General features: G+C 35.8%; 1 protein-coding gene across 1 annotated transcript in view; it reads left to right on the plus strand.

The window, feature by feature from the left end:
* Nucleotides 1-416: 416 nt before the first annotated feature.
* The window catches only part of ADSS2 (adenylosuccinate synthase 2), a 39,396-nt gene continuing 14,275 nt past the window's right edge, over nt 417-25,537 (plus strand). The window contains exons 1-6 of the mRNA XM_061185396.1: nt 417-717; nt 13,421-13,523; nt 14,321-14,389; nt 16,264-16,314; nt 24,616-24,682; nt 24,926-25,033. Coding sequence (XP_061041379.1) covers nt 535-717; nt 13,421-13,523; nt 14,321-14,389; nt 16,264-16,314; nt 24,616-24,682; nt 24,926-25,033 — 581 coding nt within the window. The 5' untranslated portion in view covers nt 417-534. The remainder of the gene's footprint in view (nt 718-13,420; nt 13,524-14,320; nt 14,390-16,263; nt 16,315-24,615; nt 24,683-24,925; nt 25,034-25,537) is intronic.

Genomic DNA, 25,537 nt, shown 5'->3' on the forward strand with positions numbered 1-25,537 from the left:
CTTAATAAAAACAAATTTAAAATTATTTAAATATGAACATTTTCAGAGACTGAAACGTGCAGATGGCAGACACCAAATCACTGGTATACGTCGCTTCCGCCAGAGCGCTGCCGGGAGTTGTAGTCTGACGCACAGGCACACACCTCCCCGCCTCTCCAGTTTGAAAAGCTGGAGGAAGGGCGGGTGGGCGGGGCGTTGAGGCTGAAGCGCGCTCGAAGCCCGCCCCCGCCCCTTTCCGCTCGCCCGGTTCGCCCTGGAGGGGCGCGCCCGGCCGTGGAAGGGGCGTGGCCTTTTCCTGGGGGGCGGTGCTGCCGAGGCCGGCGTCCTCCGGGAGGTCCTCGTTCCCCCCGACAAGAGGGCGGCGGGAGCGCGGGGCGGGCCTGGCGGGAGGGTGGCGACCCGGCGGGCGGGGCGGGGGCGGGCTGGCTCTGGCTCCTTCTTCCTCCGCATGTGGCTGGCGGCCGCAGAGCAGTTCAGTTCGAGCACTCCCGGCCGCCCGCGTCCCCTTCGGGCTCTCCTCGCGTCTCTGGAGCCATGGCGTTCGCAGAGACCAACCCGGCGGCATCCTCCTTGCCCAACGGCGACTGCGGCAGCCCCAGGGCGCGGCCCGGAGGGAACCGGGTGACGGTGGTGCTCGGCGCGCAGTGGGGCGACGAAGGCAAGGGGAAGGTGGTCGATCTGCTGGCGCAGGACGCAGACATCGTGTGCCGCTGCCAGGTGAGGCGGCCGGGCTCTGATGGGAAGCCGGGCCTTGAGCTCGGGCCCAGAACTCGCATCCACCGTCCAAAATAAGGTGTCACCTTGAGGTTCTTTCCTCTTATTATGAGCTGCGGCGACGTGGAGAAATGGCGGGAGGTCGGAGACCCCTGCCCTGGGGCCTTGGGCTGAGGGCTCGGGGTGGCTCAGGAGGAAGATGCGGCTTGACGGGGAGCCTTTGAGATGCGCGATGCCTGGGGAGTTGCAGTTTTCGGTCTGGGGACCAGTGCTCAAACCCAGGACTGAGGCCGGGGTGGAGGTGGGCTACTGTTCGAATTTGAGGAGCTACCGCCCGAGGCCTGCTGGCGACTCTGGGCGGAGACCCTACGGGGCCGCAAAACCTTCCCCATCATCACCCATCCACTCAGGGAGACCAAGTGGGCCGAAACGCCCTGAAATCCAGACTCACCACTCCCCCACCTGCAGGCCCCGAGCTTGCAGAGCTTTGCCTCCTCCGGGCCACTTTGTTGACATGAGAACCCACCTCCGGGGCTTAGGACTGTTTGATGACTGTTTAGTGGCCCCGGTGTTTTTACTCGGTACCCGGTATACTAAGGGGAGATTAATTTTACATGTTGGTCCCAGAGGTGGGAATCCCACCCAGCTCTTTTACGATTGAGGCAAGTGAAATACACGAGTGTCAAATCTAGTATTTAGAAATATTTACAGTGTTAACGCTCACATCTAGAGTGAACTTTCGGGAAATGGAATGGTAAGGTACTTCCTATCGGGAGACACGTGGTTTTCAATGTAAGCTTTCTTCCTATTTGTCGTTTGCTTTGAAGCAGACTAGAGGCTAGGCCTTTGTAAAGGCTCTTAGATAACTATTACCAATTTCAAAATTCGAAATAGTTGAGCAATAACCACTTTCAAAACGAATGGTAGTGTAATATCTGAAGTTAACTACTGTCTGTTTAGGTTGCAAGAATGTTTCTTCATGAACTTACCTGGCACAATATAATGATGCTGTGTACGTTCTAACAAGTTCATAGGCCCACTTGATTGGAAGTTTTCTACCTAAAATTGAGTACCATTTGAGCATGCAGAAAAGGTAATCATAGGCACATCAAAAGTTAAATAAAAATCTTGTTTTTTGCATGCAGAAATCCATCCTGCCCATTCCTTGGTTAAGACAGCTGTTGCACCAGTTGCCTCTTAGTATTACCACTAGCACCACCACCACCACCACCTCCCTTCTAGCCTTCTATTCCTCCACCCCTCTGGCAACACACATACCTTACTTAATAACACCCCTAAAGGGGTTGCCTCACACTGCCTTAGGAGCTGCTCCAGAAGGCTGGCCTTCACCTTCCTTTTGTCTTAAAATCAGATCTGGCTGTGCTGTGGGGAAAGAAGTATGAAAATACCTAACTCTTTCTGGGTAGGAGGGGAGAGGCTGAGACCTGTTTATTTACTTCGCTGTCATTTCTGACATCTTCCTTACACAGAAATAGTAGTACTTGGGTTCAGCTACATTATGGCTTGTAAGAAGGTTTTGGGAATGTGACCATTCTACCTTTATTCTGAAAGATCCTCAGTTTTAACATCCCTTTGAAACGCAGTAGAATTAGTTTGTTGATTGGAGAAGGTGCTACTGTGTTACTGTAAAAAGTAGTCTTGAAGGAGCTCATGGACCAATCTGATCTGATGCCCTTGGAAAGTCTAGAGAGAAGTGACTGAGAAGGAGCCAAGTTTGGCTTTAAAATGTCAGCTGAAGATAGAGAAGAAACATATGAGCAGACTTGTTAGGCAGACTTTACTCACCTGGAAAGTTTTGACTTACTACCTTCCTTATATAATTTAAAAAGTGTTGTATTCTTCTAGTGCCTTTTAAGAGCTCATCATTAGAAGGATTCTTATGTCTTGTTAGTGCAGGCAGATAAGTAATGAATAGACTTAAGAATATCCCCTGTGATTCACCTTGGTAACTTTATATCATCTGGTCAGTCCTAGCAAGCTGACATCTACTTACTGAAGTTCTCCTGACTTATAAAATTGATGGTTATGGAATGTTGAAATTCTTAATAAGTATGTATAGATAGCTGGGAAAAGTCAACTTTAGGAAAGACATTTTGAGCTTGAATTGCCATGTTTGATGATTCAAATTTTGTGTATTATTGAAAATAATATGCACTTTGTTAGAGTTTAAGCAGTATATTTTTGTCATATTCATGCCATAATCTCAAATTTTATACAGTCTTTCTCCAGAAGTGGTATACACATAATGTATCTCTAATGGAATCATAAAATAAGGAATTTTTTCCAATAAAAATACAGTTTTTTTAAAAAGAAAAGCTGACACTGCATTTAACTATATATTTTAATATATAAAATGCCTTTTTGGAAAGAATATATGCAAAGCTAGTGGCATTTTCATCATCATAGCACTTAAGACCTGTATTTTAGATTCAAGATTTATAGGAAGTTACTTATAACTTGTTAGATACACTAGATCCTTAAATAAGTGTGTAGGACTTGCATGAAAGGATGACTTAATTTTAAATCAATAGGTCTTTTAAGAAAAAGACAAGAAGAATTAAGTATAGGACCAATTCCTGGCACAGTTCATTCTCCAACAATCACATAATGAATACCTACAGGGGACCACTTAGCCCCAGAGTTAAAAGCTGAAAAAGGCAGGGCTTGTGCCCACAGGGAGCTTATAGTCTAGTGGACAACGGTTTCTTAAACAAGTATTTCCCAGGGTGGGGATAGAGAAGGGTACTAGTACAGGTTTTTCAAAGGGTTAAAGTATGGGAATAGGAAGGCTCCTTCCTGGCAACACAAAAATAGTTTTATTAGGAGAATATTACTGTTTTTTTCTCCCCAAATAATCTCAAAATAATCTATCATTCTTTATTTTCTTTATTTTGTTGAGTAGAAACTACAGAGGTTTTAACTATTGTACTTTATACCAGACCTTAAGCATGGGCTTATTTATTGTTCTGGAGAAAGTAAAGCCTGGTAGTCTTAGCTACAACTACAGGCATGAAGTTGCCTGTCATCAGGAATAGCTAGAAGAGTATTTCTTTGTGTTTTTTCTCCCAGGGCTTTAAAGTTAATATAAAGAGAAAATATTAACTAAAATTAATTATAAAGGGAAAGTATATCCTGTCACTTGCTATATAAAGTTGGCCATAAAAGTAAACACAATGAAAAAAATGTTAATTTCTAGCTAGATGCTGGTATTTGCTGAAGGCTCTGAAACCAGCTATTAGCAAGTGATAAAGAAATGTAAAAGACATACCAGCCGCAACTGAGACGTTCTCCTTGAAATAATCAGAAAGGTTGAAAGATAATTTAAAAGAGAATAATTTCAGTGTTTTTTAATGCCTTGACCTTATACAGCTAAAATTATCTTCTAAACCACTTCCCATAATTTTGAAGATGGTGGAGAATTAGCATTTAAGGTAAGCCATTCTTCCAGTTTTATAACAATTGCTATTTCTGTGTCTCCTATCAGGATTGTTTTTTATATGTAGTATTTCCCAAGTGCCTACATAAATGTATACCAGTGTGTGGTGTACTTGGTTAGCTCCTGCTTTCTCGGATTACTGTGTTTTCCCTACTAGAATGTACGTTTTCTCAAAAAGAGGACTTGTTCCTTTTTTGTTTTCTTCCATAGCACCCAGTACTGTGTGAGGCAGAGAGGAAGTAAATACTCAACAAATAATTATTGGGTGACCTGGATCACCCTTAGAAATTTCTGTGAATTCAGTAGTTTAGCCCTTTCCTGAATTATTTTAACATACCCCTGGACAATTTAATTGACTATTGGCATGAGTTTAACATGGACTCCCCAACTTTCCTTGGATTCACATTTGTTAAGTAGTATTTTTAGCTAGTATTTTTTACATTGTACCATTATGTTCAAAGGCTTTACTAGTTTACTTTAGACTTATTTCTTGTAGCTATGAGAAAATAGATAACTGATAATTGTATCATTTTTGTGTATTTCCTCAGCAAATTTCAGTTGAATGCCCTGTGATTCTAGTAAATAGTTTTTCCTTGTTGAGGACAGTAGATCTCAAAGTTTGGTCAATGAGGATGTCCCAAGTTGTTCACTATTTAAACTTATTGTATTAGTGTATATAATATACCATTATCACTATTTTTGAGGTATATATTTTTAAATTATATGAGGTTGTCTCAGTATCAGATCAATATTATTCTGTTTCTTTAATTTTGGTGAGAACGGGTGAGTTAGTTCGGTAGTTTTAAGTATCTCTAGGAAAAACTTTTGCCTAGAACAAATCTAGAGTGAACTGGTAAATTGATAATATAGTTAATAGCTTACTTACTGTAACTGAATACAAATCTACTTATAGTATCTTTTGGGGACTAGGTCAGATTTTGACACCAAAGATTAATGTGGTTGAGCCTACATACCAATAAGTGAAGACTGGTGATATTAGAATACTTTTATCTAACGTCAAAGGGATATTGAGGTATTCAGTATTGTCTGGGGAAAGCAATTGAAAAGAACAGTAAGTATGTATAGCACAGGGAACTATACTCAATATTTTGTAATAACCTATAAGGGGAAAAGAATCTGAAAAAAATATATATGTATGGGACTTCCCCGGTGGCACAGTGGTTAAGAATCCGCCTGCCAATGCAGGGGACCCAGGTTCGATCCCTGGTCTGGGAAGATCCTACATGCCACGGAGCAACTAAGTCTGTGTGCCACAACTACTGAGCCTGCGCTCTAGAGCCCATGAGCCACAACTACTGAGCCCGCATGCCTAGAGCCCGTGATCTGCGACAAGAGAAGCCACCGCAATGAGAAGCCCGCGTACCGCACCGAAGAGTAGCCCCCGCTCGCCGCAACTAGGCAGAGCCCGTGTGCAGCAATGAAGACCCAACGCAGCCAAAAATAAATAAATAAATATTTATTAAAAAATATATATATGTATGTATAACTGAATCACTTTGCTGTACACCTGAAACTAACACAACATTGTAAATCAACTATACTTCAGTCAAGAAAGAAAGAAAGAAAGAAAAGAACAGTAAATAGAGGACAGTTCCCATGGCTACTCTGGCTCCAAGATGGAATGGTTCTTTACATTGGACCAACTTTTAATTATATTTAATTCAATATAATAAAATTCCGTTTTAAAAAAAAGAGGTCCCATGAAATTTTTAAAAATGGGATTTTTGTATCAAGCTTTTAAAAACCCTTCTAAAGGAAGAATTTTATTCATGAGAGAAAACTTTTTTGACTTGAAATCTGCAGTTCAATTTCAATGTGTTTTAAGAAAATACCTCCATAAATGTAATGATTAAGTGAATTTTTATCAAGCGTTTACAGAGAGCTGCATAACATTATTGGTTTATGCATTTTTTGCTTGCATGTCTGATCTTCCTGACTCTGACCCTGGTCATCTCTGACCGTTGTTTAGTAAGTGTGTATATTAGAGTTTGGTACCTAGAGTCTAGAGCTTCTTAATTAGGAAACAGATCCTCCAAGGCAATGCCTCGTTCCATTTTCATTGTGAGAAGTTGTTTTATAATGGTAATTTAAGGTACAAAATACGAGGTACTTGAGATTTTTGTCATTTGTGTGACATTTATCTGTGTATGAAACTGGAAGGTAACCATAATACTGTAAGGTAAAGCAGATACCGTAAGCCTTTAAGAGATAACTGAGCAGTATACTTGGGTGTCTTTGCTAAAAAGAAATTCAGATACCCTGTATATGTTTTCCTATCTAGTGTGTCTGGTTACTGTTGAATAGTTTAATTTGATCAACTTACTGCTAGTAACTTAAACCTGCTCTACTTTGAAATCATAAGCTAATTGCAATAATAGGAATGTTTTTATAAAAGAACAGTCATCCTTGTTTATAATTGCTTTATTCCTGTGGATTGATATGTTTTAGTTTTGGCAAATAGTGAAATGTTTCATCAGGAAAGGGACACAGGCCTTTCAGTGTTTACCAAGAAAAACAGCACAGGTAGTAAGCACCGACTCAAAAGATTGTTAGGTTTCTAAGAAGCTTGAAGACTAGGTAGGACGTGGGAACACTTTTTTGATTGCTGGAATAGTTCAAAGGCATGGGGTCTGCGACATTGCTGTGCTCTGCTGTAATCCATAGTGTTTACTCCGACTTCTTGATTGATGTTCATTTTGAGCTCTGTGATTACTGTACAGTGTTCATATATTCAGAGCAAAAACGACAAAGAGAAGACACATACTATTTTAGAGGCCTAAGTGGCCTGAGAAATGCCTCTTGGCTATGTGCATGAGCTTGTTAGCCCACAACACTATTGCTAAAAAGAGACATCATTGTTTCGGGTTGTAACACTGACTGCCTTCATCTCCTCTCCCAGCAGAAACTCACTTAGTTGCGAGAGTGATTTTGGGAAGAGGAAGACCTAGGAGCAAACTAAGAAGTTAAGACTCAGGAGTCACTTTTGCAGACTAATGTCATTTTGTTCCTGTCTAAATTTTTTTTTTTAAATCTCTCCTGGACCTTCTTAATTAGAAACTTACGCATATCAACATTTCCTGATCCAAACTTTTATTCTAGAGTTGGGCTTGACAGCCTCTGGTTCTGAGGAGTGGTGGAAAGAAACTTTAAAACATTTGTCTTCTGACTTTCTTAAGTTTAAAATTAAATTGGGGGGAAAGAAAGTACACATGGAAACAATATGAAAGAATTAAATACTATTATTTTGAAATATACCGTCTAAAACCCCAAGAAACAAACAAACCAGTGGAGCCCAAAAGTGGCTTCATATTGTGTGGCAAGTCTCTGAGGAAAAACATAAGTCTGTAATGCCTTATATGATATTTAAGAGAACAGTTACAAAATAACTAAATACTAAATAATATTATATCATCCCTGTATCCTGCAGTACCATGTTTTAGAGGTTCTTGACAGCATAACTGTTAAAATTTAGAAGTTAATCATTTTTTAATTGAAGTATAGTTGATTTACAATTAGTTTCAGGTGTACACAAGTTAATCATTTTATATTCAGTTATTACTAGCACAAGATGTGAACTTAGAGAGCCAGCTGTATACATACCATGTTGCAATGAGTTTGTTTTGTGAATCATTTGGATTCTTTGTCTGCAAGCAATGGAAAGAGATTGTGTTAAGCAAAATGCCAATATGTTTAAAGGAAGACGAAGATGCCTAAACCTTAGAGTGGCCTGAGACAAAGGCAGACAGCTCCTGGGATCTTAACAGCCAGAACTGGCAGCCTTTCTCTTTAGGATGCTCCCTTAGGTGATAGCCATCTCTGACTTTGAAAATCAAATTCCCAAGAGAGAGGAGCTTGATTGGCTCAAGCTTGGATCGGGTTTCCCTGTCTGGATCAATTACTGTGGACAGAGGGGATGATTACTATGATTTACAAAGTAAGGGGTGAGGGAGAAGGGAAGCAGAGGGACTGAACATACAAAAGGTATAGCTGACCTACAGTTAATTTCATATGGGAAAATTAAGAAATGAGGAAACATTAATTCAGGGTGATTCTCATTTGTAAACTGTTTTCTAATATCACTGTAGACCTCTAGTGCTTTTCTAGAGGGAAGAATGTTTGGTGTTAAATAGGTTTTTATTATTTTAACTATAATTAAAATAATGAGAGTTAGCTGTATTGGTTTTTAAAAACTAAAAGTACATACAAGAAACTTTGCTCTTCACCTTTGAGAACACAGAGTTTTAGTTCTGCTCCCCCCGCCCCCATCGTAATGTTCTGATTTATTTCAATGAGATACAGTTTTTTCCTGGTCATTAGGAAGCTTATTTAATATTTACATTCAATCTTAATGTAAGAATAATGGTCAAAGAAAATAGGTAAAATAAACACCAAATTAGGGGATGTTTTTGTGATTGTGGCGAGTGCTGATTGGATGACTGGATTTCTTTTTTTTTTGATATATTCTTTACTTGAGTACTATTAATTTGCATTTATTCTTTTTTGGGAGGCAGTAGAATGGCTTTATTTTCTCAGACTTGTAGAGTTTTGTTTTCTAAAATTAATCAGTCCATATCAAATGAGTACTAACAATGTCATAGAACTTTATTGGTCACTGCGGGGGAAGCGAAGAAGTAGTGAGCCCTTGTACTTAAAGATCGTCTCACATCTATCCCCACTGTATTTTACATTTGTTCTTGTTATTTAATATAAGAAAAAATGTCATATAAGGCATTATAAACTTAGGTTTTTCCTCAAAGAGACTTCCCACACACTATGCAGCCACTTTTGGGCTCCACTGGTTGGTTTGTTTCTTGGGGTTTTAGATGGGATATTTTAAAATTAAAAATGTTCAAAAATTAAGATATCTGAGATTCATTAAGAAATATTTTCTCTATTGATAATAATTGATCTGGAAAACAGCATTAATTACTATTCCACAGCTCCTTGTTTGTATAACAATTAATTGAACATATTTGTTTTTTTAGTTAAGTAGTATAAAATATACAGCTATGATAATTAGAGATATTTGTTAAATGCTGCATGAATGAGTGGGATCATAAGTGTTATGGGAATTTACCAAAGCAGCAAGAGGTTATGTATAGCAATAGTTATGTATAACTATTAATATGTGATTAATATTAATTAATATTAATGTGTGATTAGTATCTGGGAGGATAGTTTACCAAATTTGCTTTGGGGAATCTGTTAAAAGTATCAGTAGAAATAGGGATATATTTATCTCCCATCATTTATCTGGCCTTCCCAGTGCTACTTAGGAGAATTGTTAAGCATAATTAAACAGATATGTCCTTGCTACTTATCTTGGTACATACTACATAGAGTTGCACATGTGAGAAGCATTCCATCACAAATGTGGGAGCCTGCAGTTCAGAGTACAGTTGACCCTCCATATCCCTGGGGTCTGCATCCAAGGATTCAATCAACCATCAGTCGAAAATATTTGAAAAAAATTCCAGAAACTTCCATAAAGCAAAACTTGAATTTGCCATGCTGGCAACTATTTACATAGCATTTACGTTGTATTAGGTATTATAAGTAATCTAGAGATGATTTAAAGTATACTTGAGGATGCACGTAGGTTGTATGCAAGTACTACGCTACTTTATACAAGGGATTTAAACATTTGTGGATTTTGGTATCTGTGGGAGTCCTGGAACCAATCTCCTGTGGATATGGAGGGAGGACTGTATCTGCCCTTGTAACTTCGTAGTGGGTATTGGTGGTTGGGTGAGGCTGGCAGTGGTGGTCCTATTGAAACTTCTTTGTTTTGCTATCTGCTAATAACGTGACCTTTCCATGGACCTGTGTTTCAGGACAATTTCCTGAGCTCCCAAGAAGAATTTTGTATATTCCACACAATTTATAAGTATTTTAGGTTAGCATCCAAGTAGGCACTTCAAATTTGAAGCTTCATCTGGGGCTTTTGGTGAAATGACCCTATACTCAAACTTATTTTATATATGTAGATTCAATTTGTCAAGAAATTCCTTGTGAGTAGCTCCTTCTCCATTCACCTCAGGACTCTTTTCTGCACAGTGAGTGTTTCAAGATTAGAAGCTATTATACCCCAACTCCCTCTTAGGGCACTAGTGACTGAATATACTAATAAGCACTTACATTTTCTCCCCTAACTCCTTAATAGGAAAATTTTAGGGTTATTCTTGGGTTTATTTAACCATATTTTCCTACTCAGTCAAACAATTTCAATGGGATTTAAACCATATAGTAATCCTTAATAAGACATTGGTTATTGAAAAATCTTGGTTAATGTTTGAGTGAGCAAGCTGTTCACTAAAGTGTGATTTCAAGCCTTCTGCAGCTGAACTTTTCCAGCCTGAACCACCACCTGTATGTAAACTTGGGAGAACTCAAAGAATTAAAGCAATTTATCGCCCTCAAGTCATTTATCACCAATCACAACCACCTGCCTCAAACAAACAAACATATCAGCCACTATCTTTCCATCATTACTTCCTGTCTTGGTAAGATATTATCTAAGAGAGTAGTAGGCTTTGTTACACACAAGAACAACCGAGTTAATAATTATTTCACCAAATGATTAGTATATCTGTAAAAATAACTTTGTGTAAAGGAGACTTACTTTAAAGGTCTACATCAAAATTACAGAGTAGATTGTTTTTTGTATTAAGCAAATGATGGATTAAAAAGAAAACTGGTTCTGCTTAAATAATAATGCTTTATTGGTTGTTTGTCTCAAAGTCATCAATACTATTAACAGTTTAATACAAATTCATTAAATTTAGTGTTTTATAACAATTTAGAGTAAATAGTTATAATAACAAATTAACACTTTCCTAGGATTTGAGGAAATTTTAGTGAGCTTCATACGCTGAAAAGATTTTTCCTGAAAAGTTGGGGGACGTTTCCTAAATCATAAAAAGTTGTGATAAAAGGGCTAATATTGGTATGAGGGATAGAGTAAAAGGAAAACCGTAAAAACCAAGTAAGAATTGTCCTGTGGGTTATTTAAAAAAGACTTTAAGTTAAGATCAATATATTCTTTTTTTTTTTTAATATATTCTTTTGTTATGTAATATATGTTTTAAGATTCTGTCAGGATTGGTGATAAACTTGCCAAGTGTGAAATAATAGTAAAGTGTGTACCAGGAAGTGTATTGCGACATTGTTAATAATGACAAAAGGTTGGAAACAATCTGAATGCCTTTCTTTGGGACCAGTTTAATAAATTATGTGTCCATATAAAAAGGAATGTAGTGCAGCTGTTGAAAGAGATGTTCTGTTTACAAGGTTATGGAATGAGCTCCAAGATATGTTAAGTAAAAAAGCAAGCTGCCCAGGTGTGTATCTTTGCTACCATTTGTATAGGTGGAATAAAACAATGTATAAATATGTGTTTGTATATGCAAAATTACTTAGGGAAGGACACAAAAAGCTGGTGGTAACAGCAGCCTTGTACCACGGAAGGGGAGGGTGGAGTATGGGAAGGACTTCACTTTTTATTGTGCATCCTTCTGTGCCTTTTGTATCATATGCAGATGTTGCCTACAAAAAATAAATAGTAAAAAATATTCACCTGTTGCCTTGATGGTATCAAGTGAAGGAGGTATTGCTTAACACTACCACTTCTGTCTTTCCTGTGTCTTGTCATCTACCTTTTATCTTGTGGACTATAGGCCACCACCACCAAGTCTTTTTTTTTTTTTTAAATTTACACGACATACACTAGTCTTTAAGCAAGGAATTCTTTGCTCTGTACAGTGCAAAACACAGTGTAAATAAGTGTTTGCTTTCTTGAAGATTTTTTTGCAGGACCTATTTTTCTGGCATTTTTGTGAATTCATGATGATGATGGTAAAAGTAAGTAAAATACATTTGTCAAATAGCCTTGCGATCAAGTTAAACTAGTCATCCTCAGGAGATACCATTTTGATTGTTTTTTTTTTTTTTAAAATGTCCCACAAAGATGTTGTTAAACCTTTTATTTGTTCAGATATATTCCTAGTTTGCTGTTTATTTTAAAATTTTTGCTAGTATTGTGTAGAAGTTTAAACATAATCAAATTGTGTCTTTTCCCCATGCTTTTTAAACTTAGAAATATTATCTGGTCACCTAATATTCAGTCTCCTTTGTACCTAATTTTTATAATTCAACTTCACATTTTGTTTCATGGAGTGGAAGTTTCACCATGGGTTTATGCTGTGATTCTCAGCTTTAGAGCTTCCTTGACCCAGTGTATTACTTTAGCCAGAGATGAGCAGATTCAAGAAATCGGTCACTAACCAAACTCACGAGACTGATTGTAAAATTTAAAAATTATTCTCCAGGATAACCAGTATTTGAGGGATTTACCTGGGAGATATCCTAGTTGATAAGTCCATGTAAGAATAATAATTTTAGGTCATAAAGTTGCTTGACACACTCTTAGGACAATGAGAATTATATGAATATTTATATCAAGTTAGGGTAACTGGATACATTTTTCTATTTTAAGGATTTTTTTAAGATAAATATCATGGAAAATTAATTAGATTGCTACATGTTCTACATAGTGCCGGAAACAGAATAACAAACTAATTGTTCCCTGTACTTTGTTCACTTTTTTCTCTCTTTTAAAAAGGGATATGGGACTTCCCTGTTGGCGCAGTGGTTAAGAATCTGCCTGCCAATTCAGGGGACACAGGTTCAAGCCCTGGTCTGGGAAGATCCCACATTCCACGGAGCAACTAAGCCTGTGCGCCACAACTACCGAGCCTGCGCTCCAGAGCCCACGAGCCACAATTACTGAGCCCATGTGCCACACCTACTGAAGCCCGTGCACCTAGAGCCCATGCTCCGCAACAAGAGAAGCCACCGCAATGAGAAGCTTGTGCACCCCAACGAAGAGCAGCCCCCGCTCGCCGCAACTAGAGGAAGCCCGCATGCAGCAATGAAGACCCAACCCAGCCAAAAAAATAAAATAAAATAAAATAAAAAGGGATATGTCTTCCTATCTTCCAGAAACCTGAACTCTCCAATTTCCAGATCCTGTTAGGAATAACCATTCAAGTAGGGAGAGGAGAGAGGATAGACAAACTATTGTAAAGCCTGTAAAGCATAAGTATTCATGGCAAATACTTGGGTTGCCTTATTGACATTTTAGCAGGAGATCATTAATTCACTTTGGAAGGAGATATATTACTTGTCATATTTATTGTCAGGTTCATTTTTCCCAATCTTGTATTTCAGGGAGGAAATAATGCTGGCCATACAGTTGTTGTAGATTCTGTGGAGTATGATTTTCATCTTTTACCTAGTGGAATAATTAATCCTAATGTTACTGCATTCATTGGTAAGTATATAAACTGAACTTAGGGACTTTTTTCCCCCAATTGATAATAGTGTTTATTTTTCATAATATAAACTTATTTAATCTCTAATCAAATGATTCATTGATTGCTTATTAATCTTGACAGTGGTACCTTCTGGAATATACCTAACTTTGGCTGTTTTACAACTCTTTTAGATCATTTAGCACTAATACTTTTTTGGAATGATTATTTTGCATTTATTTCTGATCATTGGCAATCTTAATTGTATAACAAAGTGTTAGATCATCAAATCAGTTTTCCAAACACTATGAAGCATAGTAAGAAATACAAGAGGTCTGTGTTTCATGGATTGATTCTGAACGCTTATAACATAAGATGCAATCTGATATTTTCTCTTCTAGTCTTTTATTTTTAAAAATGCTCATCACAACCCAATAAATTGATTTTATGGCCACTAATAGGTTTGAGTCCCCAATTTGAAAGACTGTGATCTGGTTCAATTTGCCTAAAACTATATAACTAGTTTCTTTCAAAATAATAGTTTCACTTTGTTTCAAAGAAATTTCAAATTATATTGAGTGTAGTTTTACTGTTTTATATTCTGTGTATTATGTTCTATTATGTATTTACATTATACTACCGTTTAAAACTTGGAATCATTTCTGTGGTAACTCCCTGATAAATTAGAATGTCCTACTAATCAAAGTGCCTCACTCTTCTACTATTCTAGATAAAGGGTTATTGAAGATGTATGTCTATATTATAAATATAGATGTTTAAATTTGGGATTTGCTTATTTGTGGTTTTTTTTTTTAAGGAAATGGTGTGGTAATTCATCTACCTGGATTGTTTGAGGAAGCAGAAAAAAATGTTCAAAAAGGAAAAGGTATGAAAGAATGAGTCTGCTTTGTCTGGCAGCCAGTTATTTATTTTTTTTAATAAAGTATTATTGGGCTCTCATTCCAGAAAAACTTAACATTTTTGTCTTCTACTTTAAAATTGCAGATTATTGTAGGACAAAATTTTTAATGTCAGTTATTAAATTTTATTCATTGTAATCAGTGTTCTAAACAAAAGACAAACATAACAAGGTCATTGTGTAAGTCCTGATTTTTTACACATTGGTCGTCTGCAAACTTTAGGTAGCTAGAATTACTATATGCTAGTGGCAAAACTCTAGGAAATTCACGAGTTCATTTTGTCATTTGTGCTCATTAGCAGCCACATCTACACAAGCCAAAAATTAGCTTAAGGCAGTCAGAAAGCCACTGTAGCCCATTTTGTACACTTTTAGTCTCATTTCCTAGAGGATCTGGAACTCCCTTGGTTACTACAACCCAGGGACAAAAGAGGTTTTTTAGGTCCCTGCCTCCTAAATGAGGGAAATGCTTCTTCTATGCAATGTATCCACTTCCATCTTTAAAAAAAAAAAAAAAAAAAGGACTTGATTTCCTGCCTTTTCTAATCTCTTCTGGATTTTTAGAAGTCTGTTTACATTCAGTTTGGCTGCCTTGCTAGGGTTTGAGGGGAATGTGGCAATGCAAATGATACACAATTGAGGAAAATCATTAGTGTAGCTCTCCCTTAGCTCATATTTAAAGAACTAAATTCTATTACATCGTTAAAGTTTATTTTTCACGTTTAAAAGTAGCAATCCATCCTCAAGTGTTCCTAACAACTAAATCTGACTTCACAGAATCCTGTCTTGCTATTATCTCTGTTGTCTTCCCTGCATTTTTACCTGTGTGTTGTGTCTGCCTTTTTAATTGGTCACCTTGAGGTTCCCTTGCTGCTCTCTGCTGTCCTTCATCCCCTTTACAATTTTGCCCTACTCTTTTTCCTTCTGGCTTACTAACCCAGCTGAATCTACTTATTGAGTTTCTTTGTAATATTTTGTTATAATATTCCCTAAGCAAACTTTAGAATACATATGTGTTACATGTCAAAAACAGCTATAGAGGGGGAGGCTTAATAACTTCTTTCATCTATAAGGAATGTTTGTAAAACAAATCTTCGGATACTATCAAAATTAACAACTAATTTTTACTATTCAAATACTAATTTTGAAAATAGGGCTCGGTGGCTTATCCTTAGAATGCATATAGCCTACTAAGTTACTCTCTTTAAAGAAAAATATTTAGATTCATTTATTTATTCATTCAACAATCATTTTTCTTGAACATTTATTGGATGACAGACCCCATACTATGAAAATTCATGGCCCCTACTCTCAAGCATTCACACTTAAATGGGGAGACACACGTATCTTCTTATAATTCAGTGTGATAAGTGCAGTAATTGATAGTACTTTGGAGGAATTAGAACATTTTATTATTTTGTTTAATCACACTTTTTATAATTGTCTTTTGGGAAAGGGTGCCATACCCAAAATTAACTCCCTTTTCTCAAAACTCTCCCCTTGCTTTGAACCTCACCCCCACCCCCCCCCCGCCCCAACAAAATGATATTTCCTACCATTTCTGTTTTGGATTCCTAAAAGTATTTTATGTGGCTATGGCTGGCTTGAGTTTGGAGCTTTTTAGAGCAAAACATTTAGAAAGAATTTGTGAATGACTTTGTATGATGAATGACAGGTGAGAAAATTCTTGTTAAACATATTTCCTATGCAGAAGAAAAGATGCTAAAATGACTACTTTGGTGAAAAACACTTTTAAACAGTGTATTTCTAAGGAAATTAAGATTTAAAAATTATTATACAAAATGTTCAATTAAATGTATCTTTTTTTCCCATCCCTCTAGGTCTGGAAGGCTGGGAAAAAAGGCTTATCATATCTGACAGAGCTCATATTGGTAAGGGGGACGTAATGCATTTATTTATAACTATCTTTTTATCAGAAACATGACATGAAAGCATTTAGTAGCCAATTTGTCTTTAATTTTACTGAACACTAAGTAGGATGAATTGTAATAATTGGGTTCAGACACATGGAATCTTATTCATTTTTTTCTTCTGTTTTTGATAAGGGCTAGGTTAAAATTTACCTATTTCTGAAGAATTAGCTAATCAGATGAATAATTTAAGCAGTATTTCATGAGACATCGCTATTTCTATTAAAAAATAAGCCACATTAAAATACAAAGAGCTTTTATTTGCACATATTAATACTCACGTAAAAGTAGGTCTACCATCAGGCAAGTCTTTAGAGTGATTCATTGTACCTAAAATGTAATAATACTGCTTTTTAAATGATGCAGATTTTATTCAGACTAGCCTTCTCCTCCATTGGTTAGAACAAACTGAATTCTAAAATTAATTTCAACCACCACCAGTATATTTGAAGTTTGTTTCCCTGTTATTATCCTATCTCTGAAGTGATAACATTTTTAATTACCAGTGACATGACTAAGAGGCAATAGCCAGGAAAGAGAAAGAACTATAAACCATGTAAGAACTTCTGTGATTGATTAGAACTCTTAAATTGTATTTAAATATGTATGTCTCCTGAGGCAGCAGCTGCTGTAGTTTTAGCATTGACCTCCATTTAAGAGGCAACCCCGTCAAAATTTTCTTAAGAGTATTTATCAGCCAAGTGACAGTACCTCCAAATAACAGTCACAGATTTGAATACTATGCATAGTCTTAGGAAATCAATAAAATAACTTATTTGAAATAAACTGTACTGGATTGACATACAGCTTTTATGTGAAAACTCCTTTCATTTCATAGTTTGCCATAGGCTTCTTAATCTATAAAATCTGAAAAGAACAATTTGTGATTACCACTGCAAAACACTTTTATATTAGTTCATATTATCGTATATGTTGTCCATGAGTAGATTGGTATTCCCATACTGAAGACTTTGCTAGTTGTTAGTGTGACTAGATAAAATGTAAAGAATACATACTTCTGTATTTTCCATAAAACAAAGTAGGCTGTGAGTCATTTGTATTTCACCTGACTATTTAAACTATGAAAATATTAACTATCAATTATACTTGTGTTTAAACTGAACCTTTTCTTTGAAGAGCTCATAGTTTTTTATTTTTTAGCAAAACTGCAATTTATATTTCCAGAGTAATAGCGTAGATGCATAACTAGACAAAAAAAGAAAGTAGGAAGCTTTGCAGTCCCAAATAATAACATGTAATTTGGATGAGGACAAAAAGGTTTCATTTTGCTTTTATGAGGAAGAAGGTTGTAAATCTGTCATGTTTGTTGGCCATTTTAAGCTTCTGATTAAAAAAGAGAATCATACTCAGCCTGTCACCTATATAGTATAAAATATTTTTTGTTTATTACCTTAGTACTTTTAAACTTTTACATATCATCACTATAGGGCTGTAATATAGGAAGCAATATTGTATTATTTTTCTTACTGACAGTCTCTTAGGTATATAATAAAAATTATATGTTTGTGCATTACTTTTGTAGTGTTTTTTATCTGCTTACACTCACTAATCATTAACCTTATATGTATTTTATTTTGTTAACATGAGTCATCTTTAACTTTCTAGTTTTTATGTATAGCCTTTTGGTATTCATTGCCTCTGTCTTGTGAATAAATGATGAAAGCCGCTACTTATCTTCAGAACTTTGTAATGGTCCTCTGTCATCTGCTATGTGAAATTCAATATCAGAATACCACAATTTAGGATTGCAAAATAGGATAATACCTAGTATGTACTCTTTGAGTAACTTATAACATTAATGCACATAATCAGGTAAGTAGTTCGGCTATGTGTAGATGTAAATATATGCTGATGATATCAATCTGTTGAAAAGAACATGGTGTTAAGAGAGATACCTGTGTTCCTGTCTGGATTCTCCACCTTTTTTCATTATAAATGCTTTGGGTCTGTCACTTGAAAGTTTGCACTCTTGAACATAGCACAGTGGTTAAGCAAGTTACTTAATTACTTTAGAGTACAAAAACCAAAGAAAATACTAATACAAAGGGGTTAAAGGACCAGAGTAATAGGAAAGTAATGTGGTTTAAATTATAACAAATGTGAATTAATTTTTAAATTTTTAAATTTATTATATTTATTTAATAGTGGTTTTTCCTTTTCCATAAATTTATATTCTTAAAGGAAAGTATTTCTGTTAGAGGAGAACTGAGCCCAGAGAAGATAGCTCTGACTAAAATTTAGATATTAGTAGTAATATGTATAATAATATATGTATTCTTTAAAACATGTGTTATTAAAATGTCTATAAGAAACATGTATTTTTATTTTTATTTTTTTTTCACACACACTGTATTTTATTTTTACAAGAGATAAATAGACTGACACCAAGCATTGTACATGGATGACCACAACAAAAGCAACAAGAAACATGTATTTTTAGTACAGTCAATTCTGAAATGGTGAAAAGAAGTAAATAATGTTATCAAAAAATCAAATCAAACTAACTAGAAAATTGCTGAGAATCATTGCTATGTAACCATTTCACATTTTTGCTTCAGGGACTCTCTTACCATAGGACTGAAAGGACAGTTCTCTAAGTGCCATGGTAATTATGGCATTAGAACTCTCATTTCAGTACTAAGCACAAAACCTAGTCTGGTACATAGATGCTTAAAAATATTCATTCTATCCAAGGATTTTAAAAATTTCTCATAAAATCCTGAGATTGTCAGTACAAAGTATGATGGGTGATATGGAGTATAGTATAATAGAATTACAGGGTTTAGAATTTTAGGGATCTGGATCCAAATGTTGTTTTTGTGTCCTCTGGCAAGTTATAAGTCTTCCAGGCATTAGTCCCTACATCGGTAACAACGTCTCACACAAGGCTGTGCCCATGTGAGAAAGAGTTTTAGCTGTTTTATTCATAAATATGCCCAGCACCTAACTTAGGTGCCCTACCCCACTTGGCCAAGATGTACTACTTTTTCATCTGGAGGCATACTGGCCTGTAGTTTTCTTTAGTTTTAGTGCCTTCATTTTTCTGAAAGAGTACATGTAGGGGTGGTATTATTTCCTTTTAAATGTTGGCTAGAATCTTTGAGGGGATGTTTTTAGTTATAAATTCCACTTCTTTAACAGATATGGAGAGATTCAGGTTTTTCTGTTTCTTTTTGTGTCAGTTTTGGTAATTTATGTTTTTTCAAGGACTGTATTCATTTCATCCAACTTGTCAAATTATTGGCATAAGGTTTTTAATGTTTGTATATTATCCTTTTAATTTCTGTAGAGTTTGCAGTGATGTCCTCTCTTTTATTCCTGGTATTGGTAATTTGTATCTTCTCTCATTTTCTCTTGATCAGTCTAACTAGAGCTTTCTCCATTTTATTGATTTTGAGTTTTTTCCCCAAAGAATAAGCATTTGATTATGTTTATTTTCTATTTCATTGGTTTCAGCTCTTTATTAGTCCATTCTTTCTACTTTCTTTGGGTTTAATTTGCTCTTTTTTTTTTAGCCTCTTTAGAAACTTATTAGATTATTTACTTTATACTTTTTTAATATAAGCATTTAAAGTTATACATGTCTCTCTAACACTATTTTAATTGCATTTCCAAACACTGACATTTTGTATGTTTATTTCCATTCAGTTGAAAATACTTTGTAATTTTTTTGTGATTTCCGTTTAATCCATGAGTTAAATATGATGTTTTGTGATTTCTGTTTAATCCATGAGTTAAATATGATGTTTATGTTTCTAAATATTGGAAGATTTTCCTGATTTCTCTCTATTATTTATTTCTAATTTAATTTTGTTGTAGACAGAATATACTCTGTACAATCTTAGCCTTTTAAAATTTGTTGAGATTTGTTTTATGACCTATTATGTGGCCTGTTTTGATTAATGTTCTACATGCATTTAGAATATTGCTCTGTTCTTGTTGAGTAGTGTTATTTAAATGTCAATTAAATCAAATTGGAAGATAGCATTGTTCAGATCTTCTGTATCCTAAGTGATTTTCTATTTACTTGCTCTGTCAGCTACTGAGAGAGAGGCATGTTAAAAACCTCCAACAATAATTGTTGATTTGTCTATTAATTTCTTTTCAGCTCTGTAAGTTTTTGCTTTGTGTGCTTTGAAGCTGTTAGGTGCATGTATATTTAAAATTATGTTTTTGATGAATTAGCTCTTTCATCATTATGAAATGTTCTCTTTATTTATGGTGATATTTCTTATTCTGAAGTCTACTTTGATATTAATATAGCCACTAGAGCTTTCTTAAGATTAGTGTATCTTTTTCCATCCTCTAATAATCTTTAATCTATTTATATCTTTATATTTATGGCTCATTTATTGTCGACAAGATGTATTTGGGCCTTGCTTTTTATTCATTGTGACAATGTGCCTTTTAATTGGAATGTTTTGACCATTTACTTCTAGTACAGTTAATTAGCAGTATGGTTGAATTTATATCTGCCCATTGTTTTCTATTTGTTTTTTGTCTTTTTTTCTTCTTTCCTGATTTCTGGGATTTGATATTTTAAATATTATCTCCACTATTAGCTTATGAGCTATACCTCTTGTTTTATGAATTTTGGAAGTTGCTCTAGGGTTTATAGTCTGCATCTTTAAATTTCTCATGATGTACCTTAAAATAATGTAACATTTAACCTAAGGTCCTTACAACAAAATGCTTGCATTTCCTTGTAAAGTCCTTTGTGTTATTATTGTCATACATTTCACATCTACACTGTTATAAACTCCACAATACATTGTTAATATTTTTGCTTTAAACAATCAATTTTCCTTTAAAGAAATTTAAAAATGACTAAGTTGTTGGCCAGTTCTTTACATTAGCATACTTAAGCAAGTATGCGAAGAACTGTCTATTACATCATAAATGTGCCCCTTCCCATTGAATCTCATAACAAAATTTTAATATAAGAGATGTTTATTGAGGAAAAGAGACCTGAGAAATGACTGAGAGTTTAAAAATTTTTTAAGCATTTGAAATCCAAGGTTTGCTGGGTGTCTGTCCTTTGATTCAACAGCTATCGGAAGCCTACTCTATGTCAGGTGTGGTGTTGGGCACTGAGGATTCAGCAGTAGAAAAGATAAAAATCCCTTAATGGAGCTATAGTAGGGAACACAGGTATGTAATGTACCATGGTATATAGTGATACGTTCTGAGGAGAAAAAGTAAATCAGAGAAAGGAGACCGGTATTGTCAGGCATTTGGAGGAGGTGGGTGGGGAACTATAATTTTAGATAAAGTGGCCAGGGAGGCTTCACTGAGAAGATGACATTTGAGTAAAAACCTGAAGCAGATGCAATATGAATAGGGTCTAGAGATACGCTGTACGATCTTGAGGTTATAGATTACAATACTGTATTGTGACTTAAAGCAGTCATACTAAAAGAAAAAAAAAAAAACTTAAAAAAAAAAAAAGACCTGAGAAGGTGTGAGAAGCAAGCAAAGTGGATATTACATGTCCTGAGGCTCACACTGGACACTTTAATACAGTATAAAAATAGTGTTAATAAAACTTAACTATGATAATTAAAAAATAATAAGATGTGTTAATAAAACTTAATTACTGAAGGTAAACAATTATCTTTAATTAAAAAAATTAGACTGAATCCCCAAGGTGGCATTTTGTGTTTTCAGTATCTAGGCTGTAGAAAATGCAAGAGATACTCAAGCAACTTCAGACAAAGAGTGTTCTTTCAAAAACGGTAGTTGTGGTGGTACTAAGGCTCCATGCCATGATGAAGCTTTATGAAAGTGATGATTCTGATTGTACTCATAGCTTCCTGGAACCTAGAAAAACCTAAGAAAACATTAGCTCTACGGCAAGGTACTTGGCTCACCTGCTTTCCAACAACTATTTGTGATTTGCCAGTTGCCTCTGTAACTTCTTTGAACATAAAAAATAAAACATGCTGAAATGCAAATGCTTTTTTATTCAAAAGAAGTGGCGTACTCCAAGGTCTCAATCTTGTCCTAACTGATTTGCAAAGTCTGAGTTTAGTGAAACAGCTCTTAAGAACTATTCTGGCTTCTCAAACGTAGATGACAAAGGCTAGGCTGGGCACCAAAATAGGAACATTGTAATGAACTAATCATTATATAATAGCGATCTATCGGCCAAGGTTTAGAATCCATGTCATAGAAAAAAGTAAACATTTTAACATACCACGTAATATAGAAGGTGCGGCACAAATGGTATACACATATTTTACTCCTTTAATCAGCATGTACCTTATTATACAGAGCCTTCTCGTACCTGAAAAGGGTACTCTGTTAACCAAGGAGGTGAAAGACCTGTACACTGAAAACTATAAGACAGTGATGAAAGATATTGAAGAAGAAACAAATAAATGGAAAGATATTCCATGCTTATGGATTGGAAGAATTAATATTGTTAAAATGTTCGTACCACCCAAAGCACTGTACAGATTCAGTGCATTTGGAATTCAGTGTGTTCTATTCCATTGGAATGCAGTGCAATTCCAATGGCATTTTCCACAGAAATAGAACAATTGTGAAGTTTGTGTGGAACCACAAAAGACCCAAAATAGCCAAAGCAATCTTGAGAAAGAATAAAGCTGCAGGCATTATGCTTCCTGATTTCAAATTATATTACAAAGCTATAGTAATTTAAAAAACAGCATGGCTTTGGCATAAAAACACACACACAGATCAATGGAATGGAATAAGGGGCTCCAAAATAAACCCACACATATGTATTCAATTAATTTACAACAAAGGAGCCAAGAATATACAATGGGGAAGGGACAGTCTTTTCAATAAATGGCGTTGGGAGAATTAGAGTGCTACATGCAAAAGAATGAAACTGGACCACTATCTTAGGCTATACACGAAAACTAACTCAAAATGAGATTAAAGACTTGAACCTAAGACCTGAAACCATAAAACTCCTAGAAGAAAACATAGATGGTAAGCTCCATAACACTGCTCTTTGTAATGATTTTTTTTATTTAACGCTGAAAGCAAAGGCAACAAAAGCAAAAATAATCAAATGGGACTACATCAAACTAAAAAACTTTTGTACAGCAAGGGAAACCATCAACAATATGAAAAGGCAAGCTACAGAATGGAGAAATAGTTGCAAATCATATAGCTGATAAGGGGTTAATATCTAAAATATATAAAGAACTCATACAACACAATAGGAAAAAAAACAACTTAAAAAAGGACAGAGGAACTGAACATACATTTTTCCACAGAAGACATTAAAGATCACCAACAGGTACATGAAAAAGTGCTCAACATCACTAATCATTAGGAAAGTACAAATCAAAATCACAATGAGATAATCACCTCACACTTGTCAGAATGTCATCAAAAAGACGAGATAACAAGTGTTGGTGAGGATGTGGGGAAAAGGAAACCCTTGTGCGCTGTTGGTGGGAATGTAAATTCGTGTAGTCTCGGGGAAAACAGTACAGAGACGGAGAGGGAAGGGGAGGAGGAGAGGGAGAGAGAAGAGAGAGAAGGCATAGAGGCATATTCATACAGGAAAAGCATATGCCTTGGAGCCAAGGACTTAAAAGAATGCCTGTATGATGGTATGGGAGGGCAGAAAGGGGGCAGAGCATAGTGTAAGATGAAAGGGCAGACTATACAAGGAGCCCATGTAACATAGTTTTGTCTTTTTCTTTTAAGCAATAGAAAGATACTGAGTTTTAAAGACAACAGTGGTGATATATCTGTGTCTTGGAAAGATGACTGTGGCTGCATTAAAACATAGGAACTAGAGGTGTCCAAGAGTGGAAATAGGTACACTCATTAGGAGGCTACAGCTTTAGTGAGAGATGATGGAAGCTTGGGACCAGTGAGGAAGAGGGAGATAATCAACATAATCCCTAGATTTCTGGAGTCCAGAACTTCAAGAGGATATCTTAGCAAACTGAGCTTTATAGAATTGTAGGGTAGGGTACTCCAGAACTACTCTCTTAAGGACTCATTTTAAAAAATAGAATAGATGGCAATAAATAGCAATGAATGATCAGGCATATTTTCATATTAATATACCAGTTAGCATTATAATCTTCACTCCCACCATTATTGTTGCTTTTTAAAATGTATCCATTCAATTTGTCATAAAGAAATTAGGCTTAAGGAATTTATAACTTCAGTAATTTAAAATGCAATATATGTTGCTTTCCTGTATTACTTTTGTCTCAACAACAACTGATTTTGTTTTTGCCCCCTCAGTATTTGATTTTCATCAAGCAGCTGATGGTATCCAGGAACAACAGAGACAAGAACAAGCAGGAAAAAAGTATGTTTTTGGGGGTGTGTGTGTATGTGCAGTTTAAGCATATCTAGCCTTTTTTGTTTAAATTCTAGGCCAGAAGTTTAAGAACAATAACTATAGGATATCCTGTTTAGATTTCAGAGAAAATAAGACTGTGAAAATAAACTTAAAGGAAATAGCATAAAAATTTCATTCTTTGTGTTGATCTGACCATAAGAACTGCATCTTTCTTTTCTAACTCAGAGCTTGTTTTGATTTATTTTTAAGTTTGGGTACCACAAAAAAGGGCATTGGCCCAGTTTATTCTTCCAAAGCTGCTCGGAGTGGACTCAGGATGTGTGATCTTGTTTCTGACTTTGATGGCTTCTCTGAGAGGTAACTACCTTGTATTTCAAAATGGAAAGAACAAATGGATTTTTAGGATTTTTAAAATCCAATATGCAGATTGATAAAAATCAGTATTCTAGTTGAGTAGTGGGAGTTGGCTTTTTTGTTTCATTTGAAATATTAAAGTGATTTTTTATTACATTTGAATTGGTCCTTAATTTGAAATTAACTTCACGAAAACAACATGATGTTGATATCATATCAGTACCCCAAAAAGACAAAGCCAAAATTATATTTAAGGATTGGAGTTTGGAATGTTTCACTGAGAAATAGAGATGTTTCCAGGGGGATGTGGCAGTGCTGTGGTGGGGTCACCACAGCCTAGGGTCCTCGGATTTTCAGGTCCAAAGACTGTTGTGTCCTCCCACCTGGAAATAATTAGGCTCTCAGGTACTGGTGAACTATTGCGTTATCAAGCTCACCTTGAAAAATAGAAATGCCCCATTGACACTTAATCTCTGTAGGAAAATCTCCATGGGAAACCTGATAATC

The sequence above is a fragment of the Eubalaena glacialis genome, chromosome 3 (assembly GCF_028564815.1).
Source record: "Eubalaena glacialis isolate mEubGla1 chromosome 3, mEubGla1.1.hap2.+ XY, whole genome shotgun sequence".
In the NCBI taxonomy this organism is placed as follows: Eukaryota; Metazoa; Chordata; class Mammalia; order Artiodactyla; family Balaenidae; genus Eubalaena; species Eubalaena glacialis.